This window comes from Bacillus rossius, chromosome 13 (genome assembly GCF_032445375.1).
Source record: "Bacillus rossius redtenbacheri isolate Brsri chromosome 13, Brsri_v3, whole genome shotgun sequence".
Taxonomy (NCBI): domain Eukaryota; kingdom Metazoa; phylum Arthropoda; class Insecta; order Phasmatodea; family Bacillidae; genus Bacillus; species Bacillus rossius.
In genome coordinates this window covers 12860926-12883840 of record NC_086340.1, presented here as the reverse complement: position 1 = coordinate 12883840, position 22915 = coordinate 12860926, and the positions used below count along the sequence as shown (strand labels likewise).

General features: G+C 35.5%; 1 protein-coding gene across 1 annotated transcript; it reads right to left on the bottom strand.

Moving 5' to 3' along the window:
• Positions 1–6582: 6582 nt before the first annotated feature.
• LOC134538246 (fatty acid-binding protein) lies at positions 6583–22480 on the bottom strand. The gene is made up of 3 exons (XM_063379397.1): positions 22080–22480; positions 14232–14503; positions 6583–8366 (listed from the first exon to the last, which is right to left on the bottom strand). The coding sequence occupies exons 1-3, from the start codon at positions 22150–22152 to the stop codon at positions 8313–8315; spliced, it is 399 nt and encodes a 132-aa protein (XP_063235467.1). The 5' UTR covers positions 22153–22480; the 3' UTR covers positions 6583–8312.
• Between the last annotated feature and the right edge of the window lie 435 nt (positions 22481–22915).

Genomic DNA, 22915 nt, shown 5'->3' with positions numbered 1-22915 from the left:
GTCATAATGGAGACTGTGTGTTTCTTGATAACTACTCCAGTGGCGAATGATAAATGCTAATTTGGGTGGTTTGAGTTACATCACATATTACACTATTGAATTCAGGCTGAAGGCCGCAAGGGTTGCACTCACAGCTGTTTTAGTAGAAAACTACACATGAGTGACCCGGGCACTCCTACGTCGCACTTGTGTTGCACGGTGTTATTAATTCAAAGTGGCGGGTTCATTAAAGCTTAGTGAATTTACGGTGTACATGCCTTGGTTTGTCTTGCCAATTAATGAAAGGCGTTGAAAATACCTAAGTTCCGCGGCGCTCGCCTGACTCGGGTGGGCCATGGCTAGGGGCGCGTTCCGTTAGCGGGGTCGGATACTGGCGGTTGCAGGTCGGGCTTTAGGGTGGCCTTCGGTTGGACGACGTCAATATATTAATATATTATGGCATCGTGTGGTGTGTATGGTTGTGTGAACAGAAGTTCTAGGAAAACTGAAAGCCAGTTACTGAAGTAAAAGCATAAGAAGATAACCTTACACAGGTAAATTGTGTTTGATTATTTTAGTGAAAGGACATATTTTGGTAAATATTACTTTGAGGGGCACCTCCTTAAAAAAAAATTTTCCGAATAATACGCTTATTTTGTGCAATGGACCTTCCACTATTTTTTACCAAAAGCTGAGATACAAAATTTCTAATAGTACTACATATTTGAAAAATTGACGTTAATATGAAACTGTACAATACCTGTTAAGTAAAGCGCACACGGACATTTATTGCTATTCTGTGTAGTTAGATAAGTGTAAATAAAAATTCGAAAACACCTTTATTGTGTGCAATGGATCTTCCACTATTTTTTTACCTTAAGCAATACAAAATTCATAATACTTTTGAGAAATTGATGTTAATATGAAACTGTACAGGACCCGTTAAGTAGGGCGCAAACTGACATTTATTGCTATTCTGTGGAGTTAGGTAAGTGTTATCCGGCATACTTTTCAATTATGCTAACGTTTCTTAATTTAGTGTAACAACAAATTACTTGATTTGCAGCTTGTTTTTACATTAATATTATTACGATTCTTAAATCACGACGTTGCTGTATTCTTGTAGCTGTAAGTAGGTAGCCATTTCTTGTTTGCGAGTATCAAATGTTTTTTCTTGTAATTGGAGAATGTTGTCATGTGAACGTGAGCCAATAGGTGATTACGTATTCATTAATTAAAAATGGTGGCTGCGTGTATGCATGTTTTGGACAACTTATATTTAAAAAGGTCAATTGACTACATTATAAATACTTTAAAACACTGCGGACGGTTAGTTAGATTAGTATAGCTACATTAAAAATACTGTCAAATCATTTTAAAGGTTGTTTAGGAATTTCTAATATAATATGTAGCTATCCTGACCTAACAAACCATTCACACAATCTCCCAATTTTTTTTAATGTAGCTATACTAACCTAATTAACAGTCCAAAATCATTATTTTAATGATTTTAATGGTTTTAGAAGTATAACAACACGTGTGTATTTGTTTTTTGTTTAAAACAGCTGTTCATGTAAACAATTTCTCAGCTACATAGGCGCCATATTGCTTAGTGAATGCTAGCTTCAAGAAGTATCGGTTATATTCCATTTGGTCCATTTACTTATTTCTGGCCAGGATAACATCAGTATTTGGTATCCTTGCTAACTTGTTTATTGTTTTGTCCAGTCGACCTCCGTAGCGTAGTCGGATGCACACCGGCTTACGGTGCGAGGGGTTCTGGGTTCGAGTCCCGGGTAAGGCATGGATGTTTATTTACAGTAAGAGATATGATTGCTACGAAATGATAAAGATTGGAATGATTTAGTTCTGGTTGTGGGCGAAAGCCGTTAACCATTCAAACAATTAAAAAAAAAAATATTGTTTTGTCCTGTTTACCAACTTTGCACGCAATGGTAGTTTGTGTTATTGATTAGTGATTTGTAATTTATACATTTGTAGTGAAAACAAAACGTAAATATGATGAATTTCAAGATTCAACCTGCATACCTTCTAAAACTGACACTACAAAATCTTAACAGGTAGGTAAATGTTTGTCAGAATATTGTGTCATATACAGAGTTAAAAGACAATAATTGTGAGTCTAGTAGTTGTAGCAGTATCACCGATGTGCCTGAATCATTTTTGCATAATCCACAAATGTCAACAGTTGTTGACACGTTCCAGGTACCAAACCAACCGACTATCTTGCCAGACTCATTTCCTACACAAAAACTCACAGGCCGTACCCTTCACTTTCAAGTATCATTGTTCAAGAATTTCAAATGGTTGCATGTCCAACCAAATGTTTATGGAATTACATGTTTCTATTGTCATCGTTATTGCCATTTGTCACAAGATAAACTGTTGGTTAGGAAAATTGAACATTGTTTTACTACAGGAGGCTTCAAAAATTGGAAACATGCCCTTGACAAATTTCGTACACATGAGAAATCAGAATTGCATGTGCAAGCTACCATGAGTTATTGGCAGTTGTAACAGCCCATTGAAGTACAACTCTGTTCCGCAAAACGCAAAGAACAAAAAGTAGCTACTGAATGTCTTCTGAAGATATTTGGTTCTGTCCGATTTCTCGCCAGGCAAGGTTTAGCACTGCAAGGACATGATTCAAACAGTGGTAATTTGTTACATTTATTGAAGCTAAGAATTGAAGACCTTGCTTATTTACAACAATGGACAGCAAAATAACGAGACACATTCACCACTGCTTCTATACAAAATGAAATACTGGAAGTGATGGCAAATGAAATTGTAAGGTATATTGTAACAAGATTTGGTCACAGGAAACACCAATTTTTTCTATTGTTTGTGATGGTACACGTGACATAAGTGGAATAGAACAGTTGGTTAATGATAATTTTCAACCACACGAAAGTTTTATTGGACTTTAGAGTGATAAAACATCTGGAGAGGCAATTGCAGCAGTAATTGTTGATGTGTTAGCACGAGTGCAGCTTCCACTCAGTATGTTAAGGGGACAAACATACGATGGCGCGGCGAATATGATTGGCAGTAAGAAAGGTGTGCAATCGTTGATGAAGGAAAAACAATCTTTAGCATTGTTTCTACACTGTGGAGCCCACTGCATTAATTTGGTCACTAAAGAATGTTGTGATGCTTCTGTGATTACAAGAAATGCCATGCACTGGGCACATGAGCTTGGTGTATTGTTGTGCAAATCAATAAAAGCAAAATCAAAATTTATCCACATCACTGAATCCATAGCCGAAAGGCCTGTGACCAATGTTGGTAAGATAAAGCCCCTTTGTCCTACTATGGCTTTACAGGGGGTCACAAATAAAATAAATTCTGGACAGGTATGATATTGTATTACAAACACTAGAAGAGCTTGCTGCAGAAAATAACCAGCAGTTTAACTCTAGCGGCTTGCTTACAGTGTTTGAATCAGGGACTACAGTACTAGGATTATTGTTAGGGCAGAAAATAATTACCACACTTGGAACTACTAAACAAATCATTTCAAGGCCGTCAACAAACAGTGTCAGGTCTCATGAAAGCTGTCGATGTAACCACTGTGGCTATTGAAGAATTACGGAAAGAAGAGGTTCTCGATGTGATTTTGAAGGAAGCAAACAAGAAAGTGACTGAAAATAATTTACAGCCTATCTTGATTCCCAGGTCAAAGAAACCTCCAAGCCGTTACACAGGTCCTGCAGATTTATTCAATGCTGAAACAGTACGTCAACATTACCGTAAAGAATATTATGCTATCATAGATGCAGCACTACAAGGCTTGAAATCCAGGTTTGATCAGGAAGGACTGAAGTTCTTGCAAGAGCTGGAATCAACACTGATTTCAGGAGAAATACAGACTGGTTTACTACAACTGTATCCTGAGATAGATATTAGGTAGCTACATCTCTAGAAACTGAATTGAAGATGTTTAAACGACAATATAAGGTTTTGTGTGTCAACGATGCTCATAATATACTGAAGCAAATGGTGCCAGAAATGCGATCCTTGTTCAAGAATATCGAAAATTTGGTTCGTGTCTTGATCGTAGTGCCCAGTTCGTCTTGCGAAGCAGAACGAAGTTTCAGTTCATTACTCCGCCTGAAGACGTACCTGAGGAGCAGTATGACACAACAGCGCTTGAACCATGTGGCAATTTGCTATGCACATCAGGATCTACTGGATAACTTGAATCTTTGTGATTTGATGTGCAAATTCATATTAGTAAATGTTCGTCGGAGAACCATGTTTGGTACAAGTTGTACATAGACCTTTATTTTAAGAAAACATATTGAGATTTTGAGTTATACATTCTTATCAGATCTAAACATTGTTCAAGTGAAGGTATTGTTGTGTATTATTTATATAGGCCCTATGCCCTATTGTTAACTTGAACACTAATACACGTGAAGGATAATTATTTCAGTGCTCAACCTGTTTGAAAGATAAATATATTTATTAAACATTTGTAATAGGATTACAGATATACTTTGCCAAGTAAGTATATTTATTTCTGTTTAAAAATGTAATTTAAAATTAATATTGTAATGATATGTGACTTTATTTTCAGCTATTGTGAGATATTTTTGAAACCTAAATAATACTGATATGTCTTGACCTAATTGTATGCCCCCATACTGAAATTTGAATATTTATGACAGTTTATTATATTATTTTTGCATTATCTATGTTTACTGTTGTATACAGAAGAAGTGAGTGATATTCAGCAAAATAGAACTCAAGGGTAATATTTGTTTAATTTTTCTTATTTTCAAGTTTCTACGATTCTCATAATAAATATCTTTCATTTAAGAAATTTTTTGTTTCTGTCTCTTAGAATTAAGTGTATTTTGTGTGCTATTTTCCCAAGTGTGAATTCTTTCGTCCCAAAGCATTCTACACAATTCTTCATTCAACATTACATTGTTACTATTATTAATATTATTATCATTACATTACATACAATACATTCTATTTGGATCTTTTTACTTCTCTTCGCCAAATATATTTACATCCCATGTCCACCCCCCCCCCCCCCCCAACTAAATTTACTTACCAGAGAGATGCACACAAATGTTTTTGATAGACATTTTTTTTTTTAAATAACGCACAAAACTGCCTTTCTTACGTGTTGCCATAATAGTAACTTCTGGTGTCGGCCTAGGCCTACCTTCTTTAATAATGTCACATCTATCCTGAAAAGTGTAGGCACTGCAGGAAAAATTCTTCACTCGTAATCCACACACACCACACTTACATCTACGTTTTTCTGTTTCATCATTCATTTTATTTTCTCGGTTCTTAGTCTCACAATTAACTTTCTTATTTTGGTGATCGGTGTATACTGTAAAGCCTACATTGCTAACGAATATGGAATAGTTTCTAAGTACCCAAACTAAAATGAATAAAATCAATAAGTAGGTACGAGTTATGTGATAGCGTTACCGCGCGTGCAAACAAACGTACCGATTTTGTGTAACACTGTATTCTATTCTGTGGGTGTTAGACAACCCTGGTACTGACCTACAAAAACTGGTACTTCAGTCAAAATTCTGGTTCACATGACAAAAATTGTCCTCACAGTTTACGCATATTTTTAAAACTAACTATCAGCCTAAGTCTAAAACTGGCTTTATTGTTAATTTTTTGTAGAATAGTAAAAATTAAATCTTGGTATTTTTCGTACCAACACAAAAGAAATTATCTTCATACGTGATCAGAAACTCTGTTAACTGGTACGTGTACCAAGAAACTGGCACGTCAATCATTCCTGAAACGCCACCTCGCCACCTGCCGTTCCGAACTGTAGCGGACATAGCCGAAGCAGTCGGCGGAAGAATTCCACCGTCTGTTTCGGCCAATCCCCTCATCGAACCTTTGTACCATGCCACCCACCTTCCGAAAGGAAACTGCAGCCTTCCTGCTTCCCGCTTCTAAAACAGCATGTTTTGTGTGTCAACGACTTCTTTTCTTATAGTACAGTATTGGGTCCCAAGAAGATAGTGTAAAAAATACATACACCTAACTGCACGAGCCAAAGTAAAATACTATTCTGAATAAAATATTTATTTAAAAAATACAATGTCTGGATACTGCCTGGACAAGCACTGCTTGCCTTGCTTGCCCTGACGAGACGCCACTGGTTAGCTCGCAGCAAGCTTGTAATGTATGTTAGCGTGCAGCAAAGGTTTGTAATTATTACCACTTGTGTGACTTTTTACACCCTTTATATAAAGTTTAGTAAATATCAGTTTAACATATTTATGACAGCATGACAAATGCAAGAGAAGTATTGTGTTAAATTTACAGAAATAGTCCTTAACTAATGGCGTAGAAATGAAGAGAATGAAAAAATCAACATGGCATATGAAATTTAGTCAAAGAAGTGAAGTGAAAGTATTTTTGTTCTATGTTGGAACTGATAATTTTCTAGGCTGTTTCTTAGGGCTCACACAGCTTCTAGTAATGTATATGTATATAGGGGCCTAATAACACCTCAGTTTAGATATGTTCAGTGTTATTAGAGCTTACAAATAGTTTCCAGAATCAGCGACAATAAAAAAAAATTAATAGGCAAAAAGTGTTGCTTTATTATAAGACAAGTTATATTCACACTATCAAACAAGTTGATTATAACAATAATTATTTTAAACTAATATTAGAAGCCAAAAAGTAGCTCAAACAAAACTACATATTCGAGACACACAGAGTTAAGTGCCTTCATTCTTGACATATCAGACACATCCTGTACACTATTTATTGTACAGAGTTAGAGCCAAAATTCTGTAACAGATTGGAGTCCCAAGTGGGGCATTAGTGTAGAGATAGTGTTCTCTTTACATTATGAAACAATATTTATATGTGCGGATGTTTATGACATGAGTAATGTCCTTTTTTTTTATCATCTCTTAAATCTTAACATACAAGTATGTGCAGTCATTTCATCTAGCACTCGCTATGCAATAATAGTTGTATGGTCACAAAACATTTTCTTGAATACTATTCGCCAAAACCACTATTGCTAAATTATTTTAACTTCTACACAAATTTGTATTGTAATGTAGTGTCATACAGAATAAATTTTTTGAACCATGGCAGTGATGAATAGAATTTTCAAAACTTGGTCCACACAGTCTTTGGCAACCTGTACAATAGGTAAAATATTGCTTCATAACTATGCTAAGATGACTTTGTCCTATTTTCCATTTGACAGCAACCATACTGAAAAATATATATTCGTAGGGGGTGTGGAATTACCAACAATTAGGATGAACTTTCCCAGTATTACTGTGTTTTTTTTGTGGATGCACAATTATTGCAAAAGTCAATGTAAAAATTTGTGGAGTAAACAAAAAATTAAATTTGAAATATAAAAAAAATATTCAAGCACATTTTACAATAATTGATTTACTATGCAACTACCAGCTTTTTATAAAAACTAAAATTTACACTAAAAAAATGCAACCAAACCTAAAACTGTTTAAAAATTAAAGCAATATTACAAAAAAATTTAACACATCTTGTTTTGGGTAGCAAATTCGTATTTATAAATTATTTTGTAATCATCAATAAATAATTTTGAGTTACCAAACATCTTACAAAATTATTCCAACAAAATATTTTGTAGAAATAAAAATAAAATTTATGGTATGGATGGAAAGAAGCACAAAATCTTTGACCAGTACATATTCCTTGATATAAAATACTTTTTCAAGTTAACTTGAGTTTCATTATTATTTTAATAAACATAGCTTGGGTTTTAATTCAAAAATTAAATATGTTTTATCAGATAATAGAAGTTGTTGGCTTATTTTATCATTAAAAATCTGTCTTAGCTAAGGCAGAGAAAACACATAAATAGTTTTTTTGAGACAGTAAAAGAGTGAATATTCTCAATATTTAATATTTTCACAATTTGTTGTAGTCATTGTTCAAAATAAATTATATTTTGAACCCCCCCAATTACTTTACTACGTGCTGCAGCAAATCATTGTCAATTTCACTGATAAATACCATTAATATAATATAAATAATATGTTTTAACAAGCCAAATATTCAATAATTAACTACAAAAAAAAATAGACTCAAATATGTTAAATTCAACATGGTGTCTTTCAGTCTCCCTCTTTAAGTTTCATATTTACTAAGCTACTAAATCTTAAAAATAGATTTTCAGGACATAGCAATTTAGGAGTCTATAAAAACTGAAAAACAAATAATACAGCCCTTACGCACACCTTTACATTACACAATCAAAATCTTCAGTGACAATCAGTGTACGTTCTTCAAAGGAAGTCATTTTATTCCACAAGCTTGTAAACGCGGGTACAGACAATGTCGTCAATCGTCATGGTCTGGAAGAATACAGAAACACAGTGTATTAGTAATTGTGTGTGCATAAGTAAAATATATATATATTCCCGTAAAAAAAATTCAGTGTAACTCCATACAAGTTGACAAAAACACAGCAAAGTTTACCATCTGTCAAGTTGGTATCAAGTAAAAAAAAACTATTTCCACAGTTAAAAACATAAATGAGTGCATGGAGTTAGGAATTGTCAGGAGACAGCATGATGTGAACTAGTTAAAGTCATATTTTAACCTCACCATCACCATCTTGTTCTGCACAAAAGATAGCGAATATTGTGCCTTGATAACTTCAAATGTTGTTTTGTAAGTATGAATTAGAATCTCCGTCATTAAAATCAGTTTTTTTTTTTTTTTTTTTTACTGTTTTCACAATGCAAAAACTACTCTTCAGCAAATGTTTTGGGCACATAACCAATATGGTGAAACAATTAGCTAAATAAAAAAAACAACTTCACTCACTTACAATGTAATTATGCATATGTGACCACCCCCTGAGTGAGTGCATAGCAGCCCTTTGCGAAAACGGGTCACAATTGAATTATTATGTGTTAATTTTTGCCAAAGAAATTTTGCAATGAAATTAACCTCTTTTGTTAGTCTTAGTAAAAAATTTATTTTAAGTATAATTTTCAGGCGAGATCTGACCAGCAGTTTGAAAACACTATTTTCAAATCATATATTTTATTGTGTTATGATAGAGTAATTTTAAGAAAACATTTAAAGAAAAACAAATTGTATTTTATATACATATTTGTATTTTATATACATTCATCACTCATCTAAATAGTCATGATGACAGTTTTTAAAATAAGGATTAACTGAGCAAATATATACATCTCAACAATTCCTACCACCATGTGATAAATATAAACAGCTCCCAACCGCCACCAAAATGGCATCTTAAGCTGCTCTTAGTGGCTGTTTCGCCATGCGTTCCGTTAACATAAATAAAATTTCCCTCCCATGCATATGACCGTTCTGTATGTAGTGAACCAGTAGGTTCGAAAACATGGCGGTCAAATACTGTGCACACAATCTACTGTTATTGTTATTGTTAATTTTTAAATTGTGAATTCAGTCGTATAGTTATATTGTAGTTATATTGATCATGCTATGCATATGAGTGGCCAATGTATTTTTTTTTGTTTAGTTTAGTTTATAAACTGTACAATAAGATTTGATCTGAAATTACAATTTTTATTTTCGTTTCAATTTGACTGTTCCATGTGATCAAATTATGCAATTAATAACCAGTTTGATGGTAAAGTTTTTACCATATGGTAGAGATGTACCTATTGAACGTACACTTTAAGCAGAAATTCCAAAAGGTTTACATTAAAGGTGATTCAACATATCAGTTACGGATCCCTCACCCTTTCTTTTAATTTTCTAGCTTTTATGGAAGGTTAGGTATATTTTGACGAATATAATACTTCTAAGTTAATGAGTATTTTTTAACCAGGAAAAATGACACACATGAGATATAATTAGTGACAGATATTATTATTTAGGTTTTATATCTACATATACTTACATATGTGAAAATAGATATGTTTTAATGGTTATATCTTCCCCCTGACTCAAACAGAATCATAAGTACAACAAATAATTTGCATAGCTCACTGTTTTAATTTAAGGGAGAATTGGCTTTGCCATCTTGAATTTTTCCTTGTTTTGCTATAATTCTTATTTTGAACTATTTGTCCCAATTTTTAGCATTTCAAGATCAATATCAAATCTTTACCTTGTTGCAACCACATATTTACTAACAGGCTCTAGTGTGTAAGAGCCACGAGGAAATAACTTAAAATTTTACGAGGGTGACTACAACTGTCATTATAATCACACCAGTTCACAAGTGTTGATTTCAACAAGTAGCCAAAGCTAATTCCTATCCATGACTAGAGACCCGGAAAATTCGCAGGTTCAATGACCTCCAGGATAGACTCCAATATCCTCTACACAATCGGGCAAATGCCAACTGTTCATTGGCTGCTGACTTGTGAGTTATCTCGACTGGGTGGCCTGTGATTCGACACATCTATGAGTGAGGGTCTCTAATTGGCCCTCAGTCCTCCAGATTAACAGTGAACCAATGACAGAAGCAGCACTAAGGTATGATTATTTGAATTTTAGCATAACACGAAATGAACCGGAAATTTTCGGGTCTCTAGCCATGACAAACCAAAACATTCATCATAGAAGCTTTATTTCAAGCAGTATCGAAAGGAGACTGTAAATGCATTTATTGAATTATCAAACAGTTACAGTTAGGCAGCATAGTTACTATTCTAGTTGCTTTTATTACACTTCCAAAGCACGAGCAACGTGTAAAAATTTAATAATTACGAACTTTAAGCATGACAAAAGAGAAGCATTGATAAAATATTTAAGTTCTTTTTTTCTCATTGGCAAAAAGGTCTTCTTCTACTGAGAATGAAAGTAGCCCCTAAAACTCTGATGATAATTATTATTTTAGATAAGTAAGGAGCATACGGTGGTTGTGACAATGAGTAGGTTTTCTCTAGGTAGCCAAATTCCATTTCCAGCACCACTATAATAATTTTGTCGCTGCTTCTATGCCCAATTTAATTTTAACTTCATTTATGAATTCCTGTCTTACTGACTCACTAACCCCAGCCGTCTCCAACACCATCAGCATTGCTTTTTTTCTACAAAAATAATACCCTGGGCCTAAAAAAATTATAGGTTGAATAAAAAGTGGAAATCAGCTTCAAAACTGAAAAAAAAAAAAAAAAAAAAAGCTTGTGAGTTTAAATTTTCTCGTGTTACTCCCCCCACCAATTCACATTTCGTTGAAGCTTAGTTGTCATCTCGTCATCACGTAGACAACATTCAAGATGGAGCATAATAAGCAATGAACTGCAAAAGCAAGATGACAAAAAGTACACAATGGCCGGCGAGAAATAAAAAACCTGCCATTTCTGTCATACAATTAGTGTAAAAAAGTACAAAAACTTGCATGCACAATGAAATGTAAAGCATAACCTCATACCTACAAAACAACAAAACGTTGCTGCAGATGTAAAATTGGTAGGTTTTTTTTTTTTTTACCAAACTATGCCTATAAATACCCACTTAACCAATTTTGTGACCTTTTCAGGACCTTCTGATTTTTTTTTTACTTTTTGTTATATTTTATTATTATATGTATGTGTATATATATGTATGTATGTATATATATATATATATAATGGGTAATGCTAGAATGAAAAGTAAACCAAGGTTTACTCGGGTTAACTTGGCATTATCCAAGTTTTGTTGGGTAAAGTCTGAATAATCACTCTAATAAATTTGAATTCGGCGTTTACCCGTGCACACCTAGGTCTACCCAACGATGACTGGGTAAGGTTAGGTGTTGCGTCATTTCTAAGCACGTGACGCAAAACGCGCGGGCGCCGACAGTTTCTCCCCCCCCCCCCCCCCCCCCCTTTTTTTTTCACAGGCACTCAGTGTGACGTAACGGTGGCCGAACAAAGACCAGGTATTGCGTTCCGTGAGTTTCAAGAGTTATTGTCTGTCTTTGCTTTAACAACCAGTATTTACAATTAACATTAACGAACATGGCACTATCGAGGAAACGATCTCAAGTAACTAGTTTTCTGTTCGTCAGGATAAATTGATTAATATTGAAAATGTATCACCCGAAAAAAAAAAAAAGTTTACAACTTGCAAATGAACGATCGCTTGCAGGAGGTCCAGGCTATAAAAGGTGTGATTATAAAGCTAAATATGCTACAAAGAAGTTTAAGTGCAAGGCTGCAGGAAAATTTTGCAATTCTGAGTGTCACGGCAGTTTGTCTTACTCAAATAAATAACAATTTCTTTGTTATTAATAACAACGCAAGTACTATTTAATGAAACTGCAATTTTGCGAACTGTTGTCATAATTATGATTTTGATTACATTTAATTACGAATTTTCTCATTCAAAATACTTTATGTTTAGTTAATGTATGTATGTTTTATTGGTCGTTGAGTTCATTTACATTAAAACTAAAGTTACCAATCATTTGGTTTTTCTAACATTACCCAGTCAGCGTTGGGTATGCATGTGTGTAAACGGGTAAACGCTGGATTCAAATTGATTTTAGTGATTATTTGGACTTCACCCAACAAACTTGGATAATGCCAAGTTAAACCGGGTGTACCTATGTTTATTTATTCTTATAGCATTACCCGTAACATATATAATAAAAACAAAAGTTTAAACATAATACGAAATGGATCTGATATTTGTGAGTAACTGACCCTTGTTTTATGTTAGTAATGTAAAGCCTATTCACAGATGATTTCCACGTGATTTAAGTGGACATTTGCTAACTATTTATAGTTAAGATGCGACTATAAACTGGTAAGAGGCGTAAAAAAAAGGAAGTTATTAAAAGAGTGCTGGAAATTAAAGTTTCGTGGCTTCCTGCACCATAACTGGTGACATTCCTGACGTGTCGTAACCTTGCAAAAAAAAAGGAGGGGGGGGGGGTTTGTCTGTAAAGTCGGTTTACGGACGATAATTTAACGTGATAACGTCATAAGAAAACATTGATGAAAAATTGCATACATTTTAATTTTCAAATATTATTACAGGTTTTTGTAAATTTAATTTAAATAATTAATTTAAATATAATCACGAACAATTAGTTACAAAGCCCGCCTTAACCTGTTTAATATTATAGAATTCCTCGCACGGTGGTTGGCCGGTTCTTGCACGCTCGGCTCAGGCGGAACGTGACAATGAGTTATTATTTTTCGTGCGTGCAGCCGCGGCGTTCATCGATTTATAAGACGTTATCACGTCAAAAAGTTTTACAAATACGCAGCAACTAAAAATTTAGAAATAATTTTTTTTGGACGTGACAACGTCTAATAAATCGATGAACGCCGACTGCACGCACGAAAACGATTCCCGTAACGCACATTGTCCCGTTACGCTGTGTCCCGTTACGCTCATTGTACGCTTGCGCCGCATCTATCTCTCTTCCACTCGATTGGAACAACCATCGAGTTGACTTTTTCGAGGCACATTAAACTTGAAACACTCCCATTCGTTTCCTAATTTTCCTATCATCGTCCTATCCTTAACAAAATAACACAGATTGGAAGAAGTTAAATAGCGAACATGTATATAAAAGTTATAGTTAAAATAATCTGTTCGTTAAAGTAATAAACATATTTGAATTAATGAGTGCAAATAAAAGTAAATTTATCAATCAAATTGTAGATTTTCATTTCACCCCTTCTTTGTATCCATACAAAACAGCTATAATTCAATAAAAAATGATTCAATTTTATTCATGAAAGTATGCAATCATTTCATCAATGTTTTGTTACGACGTTGTCACGTTAAACTATCGTCCGTAAACCCGACTTTCAGGGCCGGCGCGTCCATATAGGCGAACCAGGCGATCGCCCAGGGCGCCAAGTAGCTGGGGGCGGCGCAGCGCGACACATAAACAGCTGATACAATATGTTTAACGATTATTGAAACTAGATGAAAATGGATTTTTGTAACAGTTTGTAATGTTTATATTGATATAAAAGTAATTATTTTAAAGTCCACGGTGACCTGTTTATGATTTGTAATAAGTAAAAAAAAAAAAAAAATACACAAGCCTGCTTACATTTGATTGTTGACAAAATCTTGGGCTTACGTGATGTATTTTGAGGCAAGGAAAATTTTTTTGGGGTTTGCGCCCGGGGAAGGGGAGGAGGGGGGGGGGGGGCAATTAAGATTTTTTCGCCTAGGGCGCCAATTTACCTTGCACCGGCCCTGCCGACTTTACAGACAACCAAATTTTTTTTTTTTTTTAAATCGACCAGAACGCTTACAGCTTTGACCTCGTCCGCGAAGAACTCTCGGACGATGGTGGTGTCCTTCTCGCCTTTCTGGACGTGGGTCAGCCTGTTGTCCTCGATGTCCACCCGGGACTTGACCTTGCGGCCGTCCACCGTGTCCTCCTCGAACTCCTCGCCCGGTCGGAAGCTGATGGACGTGTTCTTGAACGTGGACGAGGTCAGCAGGGTGTACTCGTCCCCGGACCGACTCAGCTCGATGGTGGGGCTGGTGGTGTTGCCGATCTTGCGCGTGATGAAGCCGACACCTGGACGGAACCACCACCCCCCGGACGACATCCCGGAACAAATGTTATCTTTGAAAGATTTGTGCAATTGGGAGTGCATGACTCGATGTAAGTTTTTGGACATACGCCATTGCTAAGAACTTTTTCTGTTGAAGAAAAAATAAAAAATAAAAAAAATACCCAAAAAAACACAAAATTAAGCAAAAAAATTGCTGTTGTCAACAAGGATATAAACACCACAAAATATTCCGTAACAGGAATATGGTCAACAAACAAAGGAAAGCATAGAAAAATGTACTAAGAGAACTAAAAAAAAAACATCATTTGTGGGTTTTTTTCGTTCTCTTAGTACATTTTTCTTTGTTTTCCTTTGTTTGTTGACCATATTCCTGTTACGGAATATTTTGTGGTGTTTATATCCTTGTTGACAACAGCAATTTTTTTGCTTAATTTTGTGTTTTTTTTGTCTTTTTTGGGTATTTTTATTTATTTTTTGTGTTTCTTCAACAGAAAAAGTTCTTAACAATGGCGTATGTCCAAAAACTTACATCAAGTCATCCAGAATAAACACTGAAATTCTTTCTAATCGCAGCTAATCCTCATTTTTTTAATACTGAAATCGCATTGCCATTACCTATAATATCCACTATAATTTTATCGGAAATAAATCAACGAATAAATAACATCAATCGGGGGGCACGGCAGTGCCCCCGCCAAGTCGAGCGCGAAGCAAACACTGCCGTACCATCCTTTACTGGAACCATGTTCAGGCCCCTATTTGAGAACCTCTGGATAAGACCAGAACGCAGAAATTTTCGTCATCCAGTAAGCTATAAAATCACATACTTAAAATAAAATTTCAAGGCAGGTCATTTAGTTCCGAAGCTAAGCGAAAGCAAAATTTCGCATTTATGACACTCACTCACTCACTCACTCACTCACTCACTCACTCACTCACGATCATCAGAATTGAACTAGTACTTCCCATAAACTCGGAGAGCTGAAATTTGGTGCAGAGTTATGGTTTAATGGCCACATAAAGGGAAAACTATAACAACTAGGATAATCGAAGATCTGGAGTACCTGGTGACCCTTATTTGAAAACACAAGAGCCCAACCAAACTATTAAAGATCGACATACCGCCTTTACAAAAAATATTCAACTTTGTTTGCCTCTTCATTTGAAGTCAAAAATCGAAGGTCTGGAGGGTTTTTATTTATTTCAGTCGTAATTATAGGTCTTTTTCATGAATGGCCTTCCTTTGGAGTTCGACTGGAGTCAGTTTTTATTTTTCAAATGTGAAACGGAACATTTTGGAACAAACAAGTTTACTCCGATAAATGTTGTGATAAATTGAATTTTGTAATCATATTGGTTTTCCAGATAATCCTGTTAAGTAGTGGGAATCACTGGATGAAACCTGCTGTAATAGCAAATACTGTTGCTATAGACAATACATAATGGAAATGAGCTACTATGTATAATAAGTGTCGTGAAGGGTAATATCAATAGACGAATTAGATAAAACGATACCTGTTAAACATCCTACAGTAAATAAGAATACAAAACCTATAGCTCATAAACATGATGGGCTGAATGTTAATTTGGGGGCCAACGATGTTTAGGGCAAACTCCTACAGAGCAAACAACATTTAGGGAAGATGCCTTTAGGGCAAATGCGTTTAGGACAAACGTTTAGGGAAAAGGCCTTTAGGACTAAAGGCATTTGGGGTAAACAATATTCTGGACCAATGCAATTTAAAAAAATACGTTTAGGGCAACCGATTTTAGGGCAAAGAATATTTTGGGCGAGATCTGGGGGGAAAATGAGGTGTAACAGTCTTTAAGGCACACACTGGGCTATCGTTTATTTGATAGGTTTTAAGTAGCGCGGTTATGCACAGAGGGTTCAGATGACGGGACCCCAATACAAATGGTATATAGGCCCCTGACCTCTTGGTTCTCACAACTCCTGAGTCATGCCAAGGGCGATGCCATTGAACCCACGACCCTCGCAACATGAGCACGAAGTGTCAGCGATCGAGGTATTGCCGTAGGGACCGGAAAAATTCGCGGGTTCAATGACCTGTAGGATGAACTCCATAGTTCTAGGTACACTCGGTCAAATGCCACCCACTATTTGGCTGCTGTCTTGTGAGACGTTCCAGCGTAGCAGCCTGTGATTCGATAAAGCTTTGGTTGGGTGTTTCTCATTGGCCCAGAGTCATCCAGGTGAGTTGTGAGCCAATAGCAGAGGCAGCTCTGAGGTATAAATATTTGTATTTTAGCCTATCGCGAAATGAATTCGCGAATTTTTCCGGTCTCTAATTGGTAGGGACCGGAAAAATTCGCGGGTTAAATGACCTGTAGGATGAACTCCATAGTTCTAGGTACACTCGGTCAAATGCCACCCACTCATTGGCTGCTGTCTTGTGAGACATTCCAGCGTAGCGGCCTGTGATTTGATTAAACTTTGGTTGGGTGTTTCTCATTGGCCCAGAGTCATCCAGGTGAGTTGTGAGCCAATAGCAGAGGCAGCACTGGGTTATAAAGGTTTGTATTTTAGCCTATCGCGAAATGAATTCGCGAATTTGTCCGGTCTCTAGGTATCGGTAAATGGCCCCGCCTACCTGTACACACACAAGTTGTGCAAGGTTCGACGGTTTTCACGGCCATTGTCTGAAGTAGCTTGGCTTCTGGGTTGTAGCCGCGTCCTTGGCAAATAATTCACCGACGTTTCGGTCGGCATTGCAGTCACCATCGTCAGGGAGCATTTACCTACTGAGATAGTACAGTAGGTAGCTGCTCCCTGATGATGGCGACTGCAATGTCGACCGAAACGTCTGTGAATTATTTGCCAAGGACACGGCTACAACCCAGAAGCCAACCTACTTCAAGTTGTGCAAGGCTGTAAGATGGTCAACACAATCGAAAAACTGCTCAAGATTTCCGTCAGTTACCCATTTAGGAAAATTAATTTTCAAAATATGCTAAGGTCGCAGTATTAGTTCCCCCCCCCCCCCCCCCCCCCACCCCCTGGTTTCATTTACAAATTGAATTTGTTTGAAGGGTGAAAACGGGCAATTTCCGAATAATATTTAGATATAAATTTCTCGGTACAAATTCTTAAAACCCGCCATAGGTACGTGCATTAGATCTTCAATTGTATGATATAAAAATGATACAGTCGCCTCTCAAAGTCTCACGGTTGCCCCATGCGCGACGAGAAGACTGGGCGTTAGTTCAGAGCCTTTAGCTAAGTGGCGATACAGCAATAGAAGCACCAGCGGGCATCGCACTTATTCTGCCTCGCTGACACTAATACATTCCTGGATTGACAGATCATTTTAACATTTCAAAGACAACCAGTGATGAGGGTCAGGCATACATTTTTCTCCCGTAATTAATTCGGAAAAACCCATATACTAATACATTTTTATTTTCATTTACATTATTAACACATCATACTACATTAATATTGTTATGTTTTGGATGAAAAAAATAACTCATCCAAAAATAACTCAGGCCTTCTTTGATTTCAAAGCTGCGTCCAGTGAGAAACAAGCAATGAAAATTATGTACCAACAAACGGAAAAAATACTTTTTCGGCATTTACAAAATTTTCCCACTCAATTTTCAGCTATTTTAAAAATTTTACACGTTTAAGTTTATCATCTGATACTGACAGTCTGTATAAAAAAAAAATGTTCCTTCATTCGAAATCTTAAATCTCCGAAAGTTCTTCACCGATTGCTTTGAAATTTTGACACAGCGTTGCTTAAAATTGTGCACTTTCTATTTACTTTCTTTTCAATTTAACCGAAATGAGCCACGGCGCTAGAAGCACCAACGAGCTTTGCACTTTTCATCCAGCCTCACCTACACAGATACATCCCTGACTGAAGCTAACTACACAACCAGTGTATTCTCTCGCGAACAGCAAAATTAATTTCGTTTTTAATCTAAGTAGCGGACAGATACACCTATTGATTTTTTTTTATATTATCTACGCCGAGTTTCATTTAAAGCTGTGAGGTCAAGTGTTAACCGCAATAATTACTTTCTCCTCTTCTACACGGCGCTAAATTGCGCTGTGAAGTTTAAAAAAAAAAAAAAAAAAAAAAAAACACTTTCACGTGAATCTATAGACCAACAGGCGTTAAAATACCTTATGAATCAATTACAAGACTTTTCCAGTAACTTTAATAACTTTCTAACGCCATTTTGTTTTACGTCACAGAGTTATTTTGATTAATTGAAAGATAAAATCAAACACAACACGAAACACATTTAATACTCGCAGGATCATGCCCACTTTTATGTCAAGACAACTGGAAACATTGCAGAGATCTTCCCCTCGTGATTGAAGTTGACAGCCTGCGCCTTTATATATAATTTAATGGGCTACTGTAGACTGTGGCGAGACGTAAACAAAAGGCTAATTAGTGGAGACCGGAAAAATTCGCGTATTCATTTCGCGATATGCTAGAATCCCAAAACATGTACCTTCACATTTCTTCAGTAATTGGTTCACATTTTATATGAATGGCTCTGAGCCAGTGAGAAACCTTCAACAAAAAAAAAGTATCGCATGGCAAGCATCGCAGTTGACAGGTCTCACAAGTCAGTAGCCAATGGACTAGTGGCATTTTCCCGAGTATGTAGCGGATTGTGGAGTCCATCCTGGGGGTCATTGAAACCGCGAATTTTTCCAGTCCCTACTAATTAGTAATAGTCTTCTGGAAATTAAAATTCCGTTGACGTTCAGCACCTACACTTGTTTCACTTAATATCTAATAATAATAAAAAAAAAACATTATAACAAATGCCATTCATTGCAGACTGTACTTCAACTATATTTATCTGTTTTCGTCTAGCTTTGTTTTCTCTTTTTATCTAATTTATCATTACCAAACTAAATGTTTAAATTGAGGAAAACTGTTCGTATGTATTTTTTGAATAATAGAAAACTGAAAAATGTTACTAAAAATACAACAAACATGAACAAGATCGTCAACACATGTGAGCAGTTAAGTTTATAGTTTATGTAAAACTTTAAAGATTTTAACTCGTTGCATCTTGCATACACCTCTCGACACGAATTCGAACACTGGCATTGCTGTACATACTTTTCACTTCTTCAGCTGTTAATTTTCCACCATAAGGACATGGTGGAGTTAAAACAATGACCCCTGTGCAGGAGAAGCTATTTTATTTTCTGGAAAATCTTTTTAAGCCTCATCGCCACTTTCTAATAGTCAATAAATAAGCCAAAATCATTTGTAATGATTTTGTCGCTTGATCTTCTGCAATAGCATTTGGAAGAAAAAAAATCACAACCAATGGTTTCATTTATATCTGTTTGAATCCCAACTTCGTTTTTCGTAATAACAGCACCCGTAGAACTTTCATAATCTATAATTATATCGTTACTATTTTTAACCTATTTGCGAATTTTTCATATCTCTCTAAAGCGTGCGATGAGGCAGCCTTATTATACATAGGTACATACATACATACATACATACATACATATACACATACTTAGGACATGGGGACGTATGAAGGATTTTGTTTCCAACGAAATAAGCATTGCATGTTTTTGACGCAGTTGATGCCTGTTATCTTTATGTATGTAATATAATACATCAACAATCCATTTATGAATAGCAATTTTGAAAACTTAAAGTATAAGTGAATTACTCTGTTCGAAAATATTTCCGTGGAATGACTGATTATAGACGGAAAAAACTTTATCCCCAAGTTCACGGACCTTACGTAAAAAAATGTAAAACAAGATTTGACTTCTGTGAAAGTAAATAATTGTTTTATACATTTTTTGTTTATATTCTTTAAACAAATATGTTTATTACGACATGGAAATTTGTGGCTTTTGTTACTTAATATTCAGAATATTTACAGCTAATTTTCAAAGATTTTCCCTTTACTATCTCAAATGTGTTTGTTATAACATGGAAATTAATGGCTTCTGTTAGTTAATATTCAGAATATTTACAGCTTATTTTCAAAGATTTTCCCTTTACTATCTCAGTTACAGAATCTAAGCACGAATTTAAGGAGAATATGTGATTTCTGTGCCAGTAGATAACATAATCTCCACATAGTTGTGTGTGTGTGTATATATATGTATATGTATATATATATGTGTGTGTGTGTGTGTATATATATACATACACACATATATACATATACATATATACACATATAAACTTTGGCATATACTTTAGAAGCAGTGAAGGCCTACATCTTAAATCCACAAAATTCCAACGTTCCTCTTCAGTTTTCCGCTATGAATATAACACAATATCCAATAAGGTACGTATGTGTTTCTGTAAGCATTACTGCACCCAACCATGCAGCAATTAGTTAAACTTTCACTTTTTTAACCATTCAGATTGGTAATCGTTTCGACCATTTCCCCTGAAGGTTGACGACGCTCCCTGTGTTTCAATTCCTGCCGTTTTGCAGTTAGTTACCACATTCGCCGCCAGAGCAGCGCGCATAGCGTACTAACTTGCGTCAATGTACCTAACGTTGTTACATCCTACAATTTTAAATAAAGTTTTAACTAGGTATGGCAACGAAATATTATTAAATCTGAAATATCAGTATATCTGATTCAAAAATCGATTTGATACTCACATTTTGTCAATATTTTTTGTTATCGATATTCAGTTCCGATGAAAACGAATTTAAATAAAACATTTTTCACGTAAAAAATCCACAAAAATTACTTTAAAGAAAAAAAATTGTGGAAAAAACTACCGAAACAAATGTAAAAAGGTATTACCTTTGAATATAGGTATTACTGAATAATAATAAAAGTAGTTGTACTTACTTTTGCTAGAAAGAGCTAAACTTGTATTAGGTATTACTTTATATAAGCTCATATATATCAAGAACTCAATATAAAATATAATATTAAAAATATTAAATAAATATTAAATAAATAATATTATAACAAGAAAATAAAAGGGAATAAAATTATATATATCGCTATTTAGAAAATATCGATAATTTCAGGCCGATATTTCATTGGTATCGATATACTTCATTCGATATAACGTGTTGAAAAGGTTTGCCATTCCTAGCAATAATACGAAAAACATTACCTTGACGAAAACATTTCTTCGCTCACTGCCAACCCAATCGAATTCATACAATATTAGCGCTAAATCGATTGATTCGAAACATTTCTCTATGCGATTAATTATTACGAACATAAAAATTTCCTGAGGTCTCTCGTTTAGTAAAGGCGTAAGTTCGATTCCTAGCCAGTGCACGACATTTTTATGTAACTTGACTCAGTCACGTTTCATTAGGTTTCTAATGTGAACGGACTAAATATGAAAACACGAAAATAAGTTCTTGCGAACCACTTGGTACACCTACGCACACGAAGAATTTGTGTGCACGCACGAGATGTACAATTTTTAAAAAAAACTCATGCTCTTATTTAAGTATCGTTTAAACATACATAATGAGCCTGTAATGACTAGGGGAAAACACATGCACACATGCATTCATCCTCAAATGTCCACTAACCGGTACAAATGTTTTTCGGTTGATACTTACCCAGTGCCTTCATGTATTCGTCGAAATTCTCTGAGGAAGCGAGTTTGTATTTCTTATTTAAAAAGGCTTCCATCTCTACTTCCTATTTGCGTGACAAAGGGACACTAGACACTAAACGTGCGCAACGAAACACCGCATAAAAAAAAACACCGCACAATGCAGGCGTGGCGTTGCGTTTCTTCCAATTGTTTCCCTGAGTGTACGCTAGGAGCGCTGCCTTCTGCACAGTGCCAGCCAGACTGAACGATCGATATATCGCTCTCTCTCATTCTCTCTCTTTCTCTCCCCCCCCTCCCTTGATCATACTTTACACTTCCTAACCCTCCGACGCAATACTAGTTTCGCATTCGTCACACAATTCAAACCGCAACCTCGGTAACTGACCTCCGTGTATTCAGTTGCACGGGAAGTTACGCAACGGTGGTGACACCGTACACAATGCGATTAAAGTATGTGTCACGATCACGTTACTCGCAGTGTTACCAAATCGCGAATAATTCCCCGTGTTTCGGGTATTTTAAACTTCTACTCGTTCCGGGTAAAATGAGGGTATTTTTGTACCACAAGAAATAACACTTTTGAAATTTCAAATAAAGAAAAAAGTATGTGCTATTTCGATTGGAATTATGTGTTCCAGATCTAACAATGTTCAGTATATGCGTAGCTTGGAAATTTATCAGTGCATTTCAGCACAGGTCGTAATCATTTATATAAATATATCAATGATTGAACTACTTAACCACAAACTATTTGAACAAAAATTTTGACGTTGACAGCTTTCAGTTATTATAAAACACAAAACAAACAAGTCCACATGATTGGCTAGAATTGTTTTG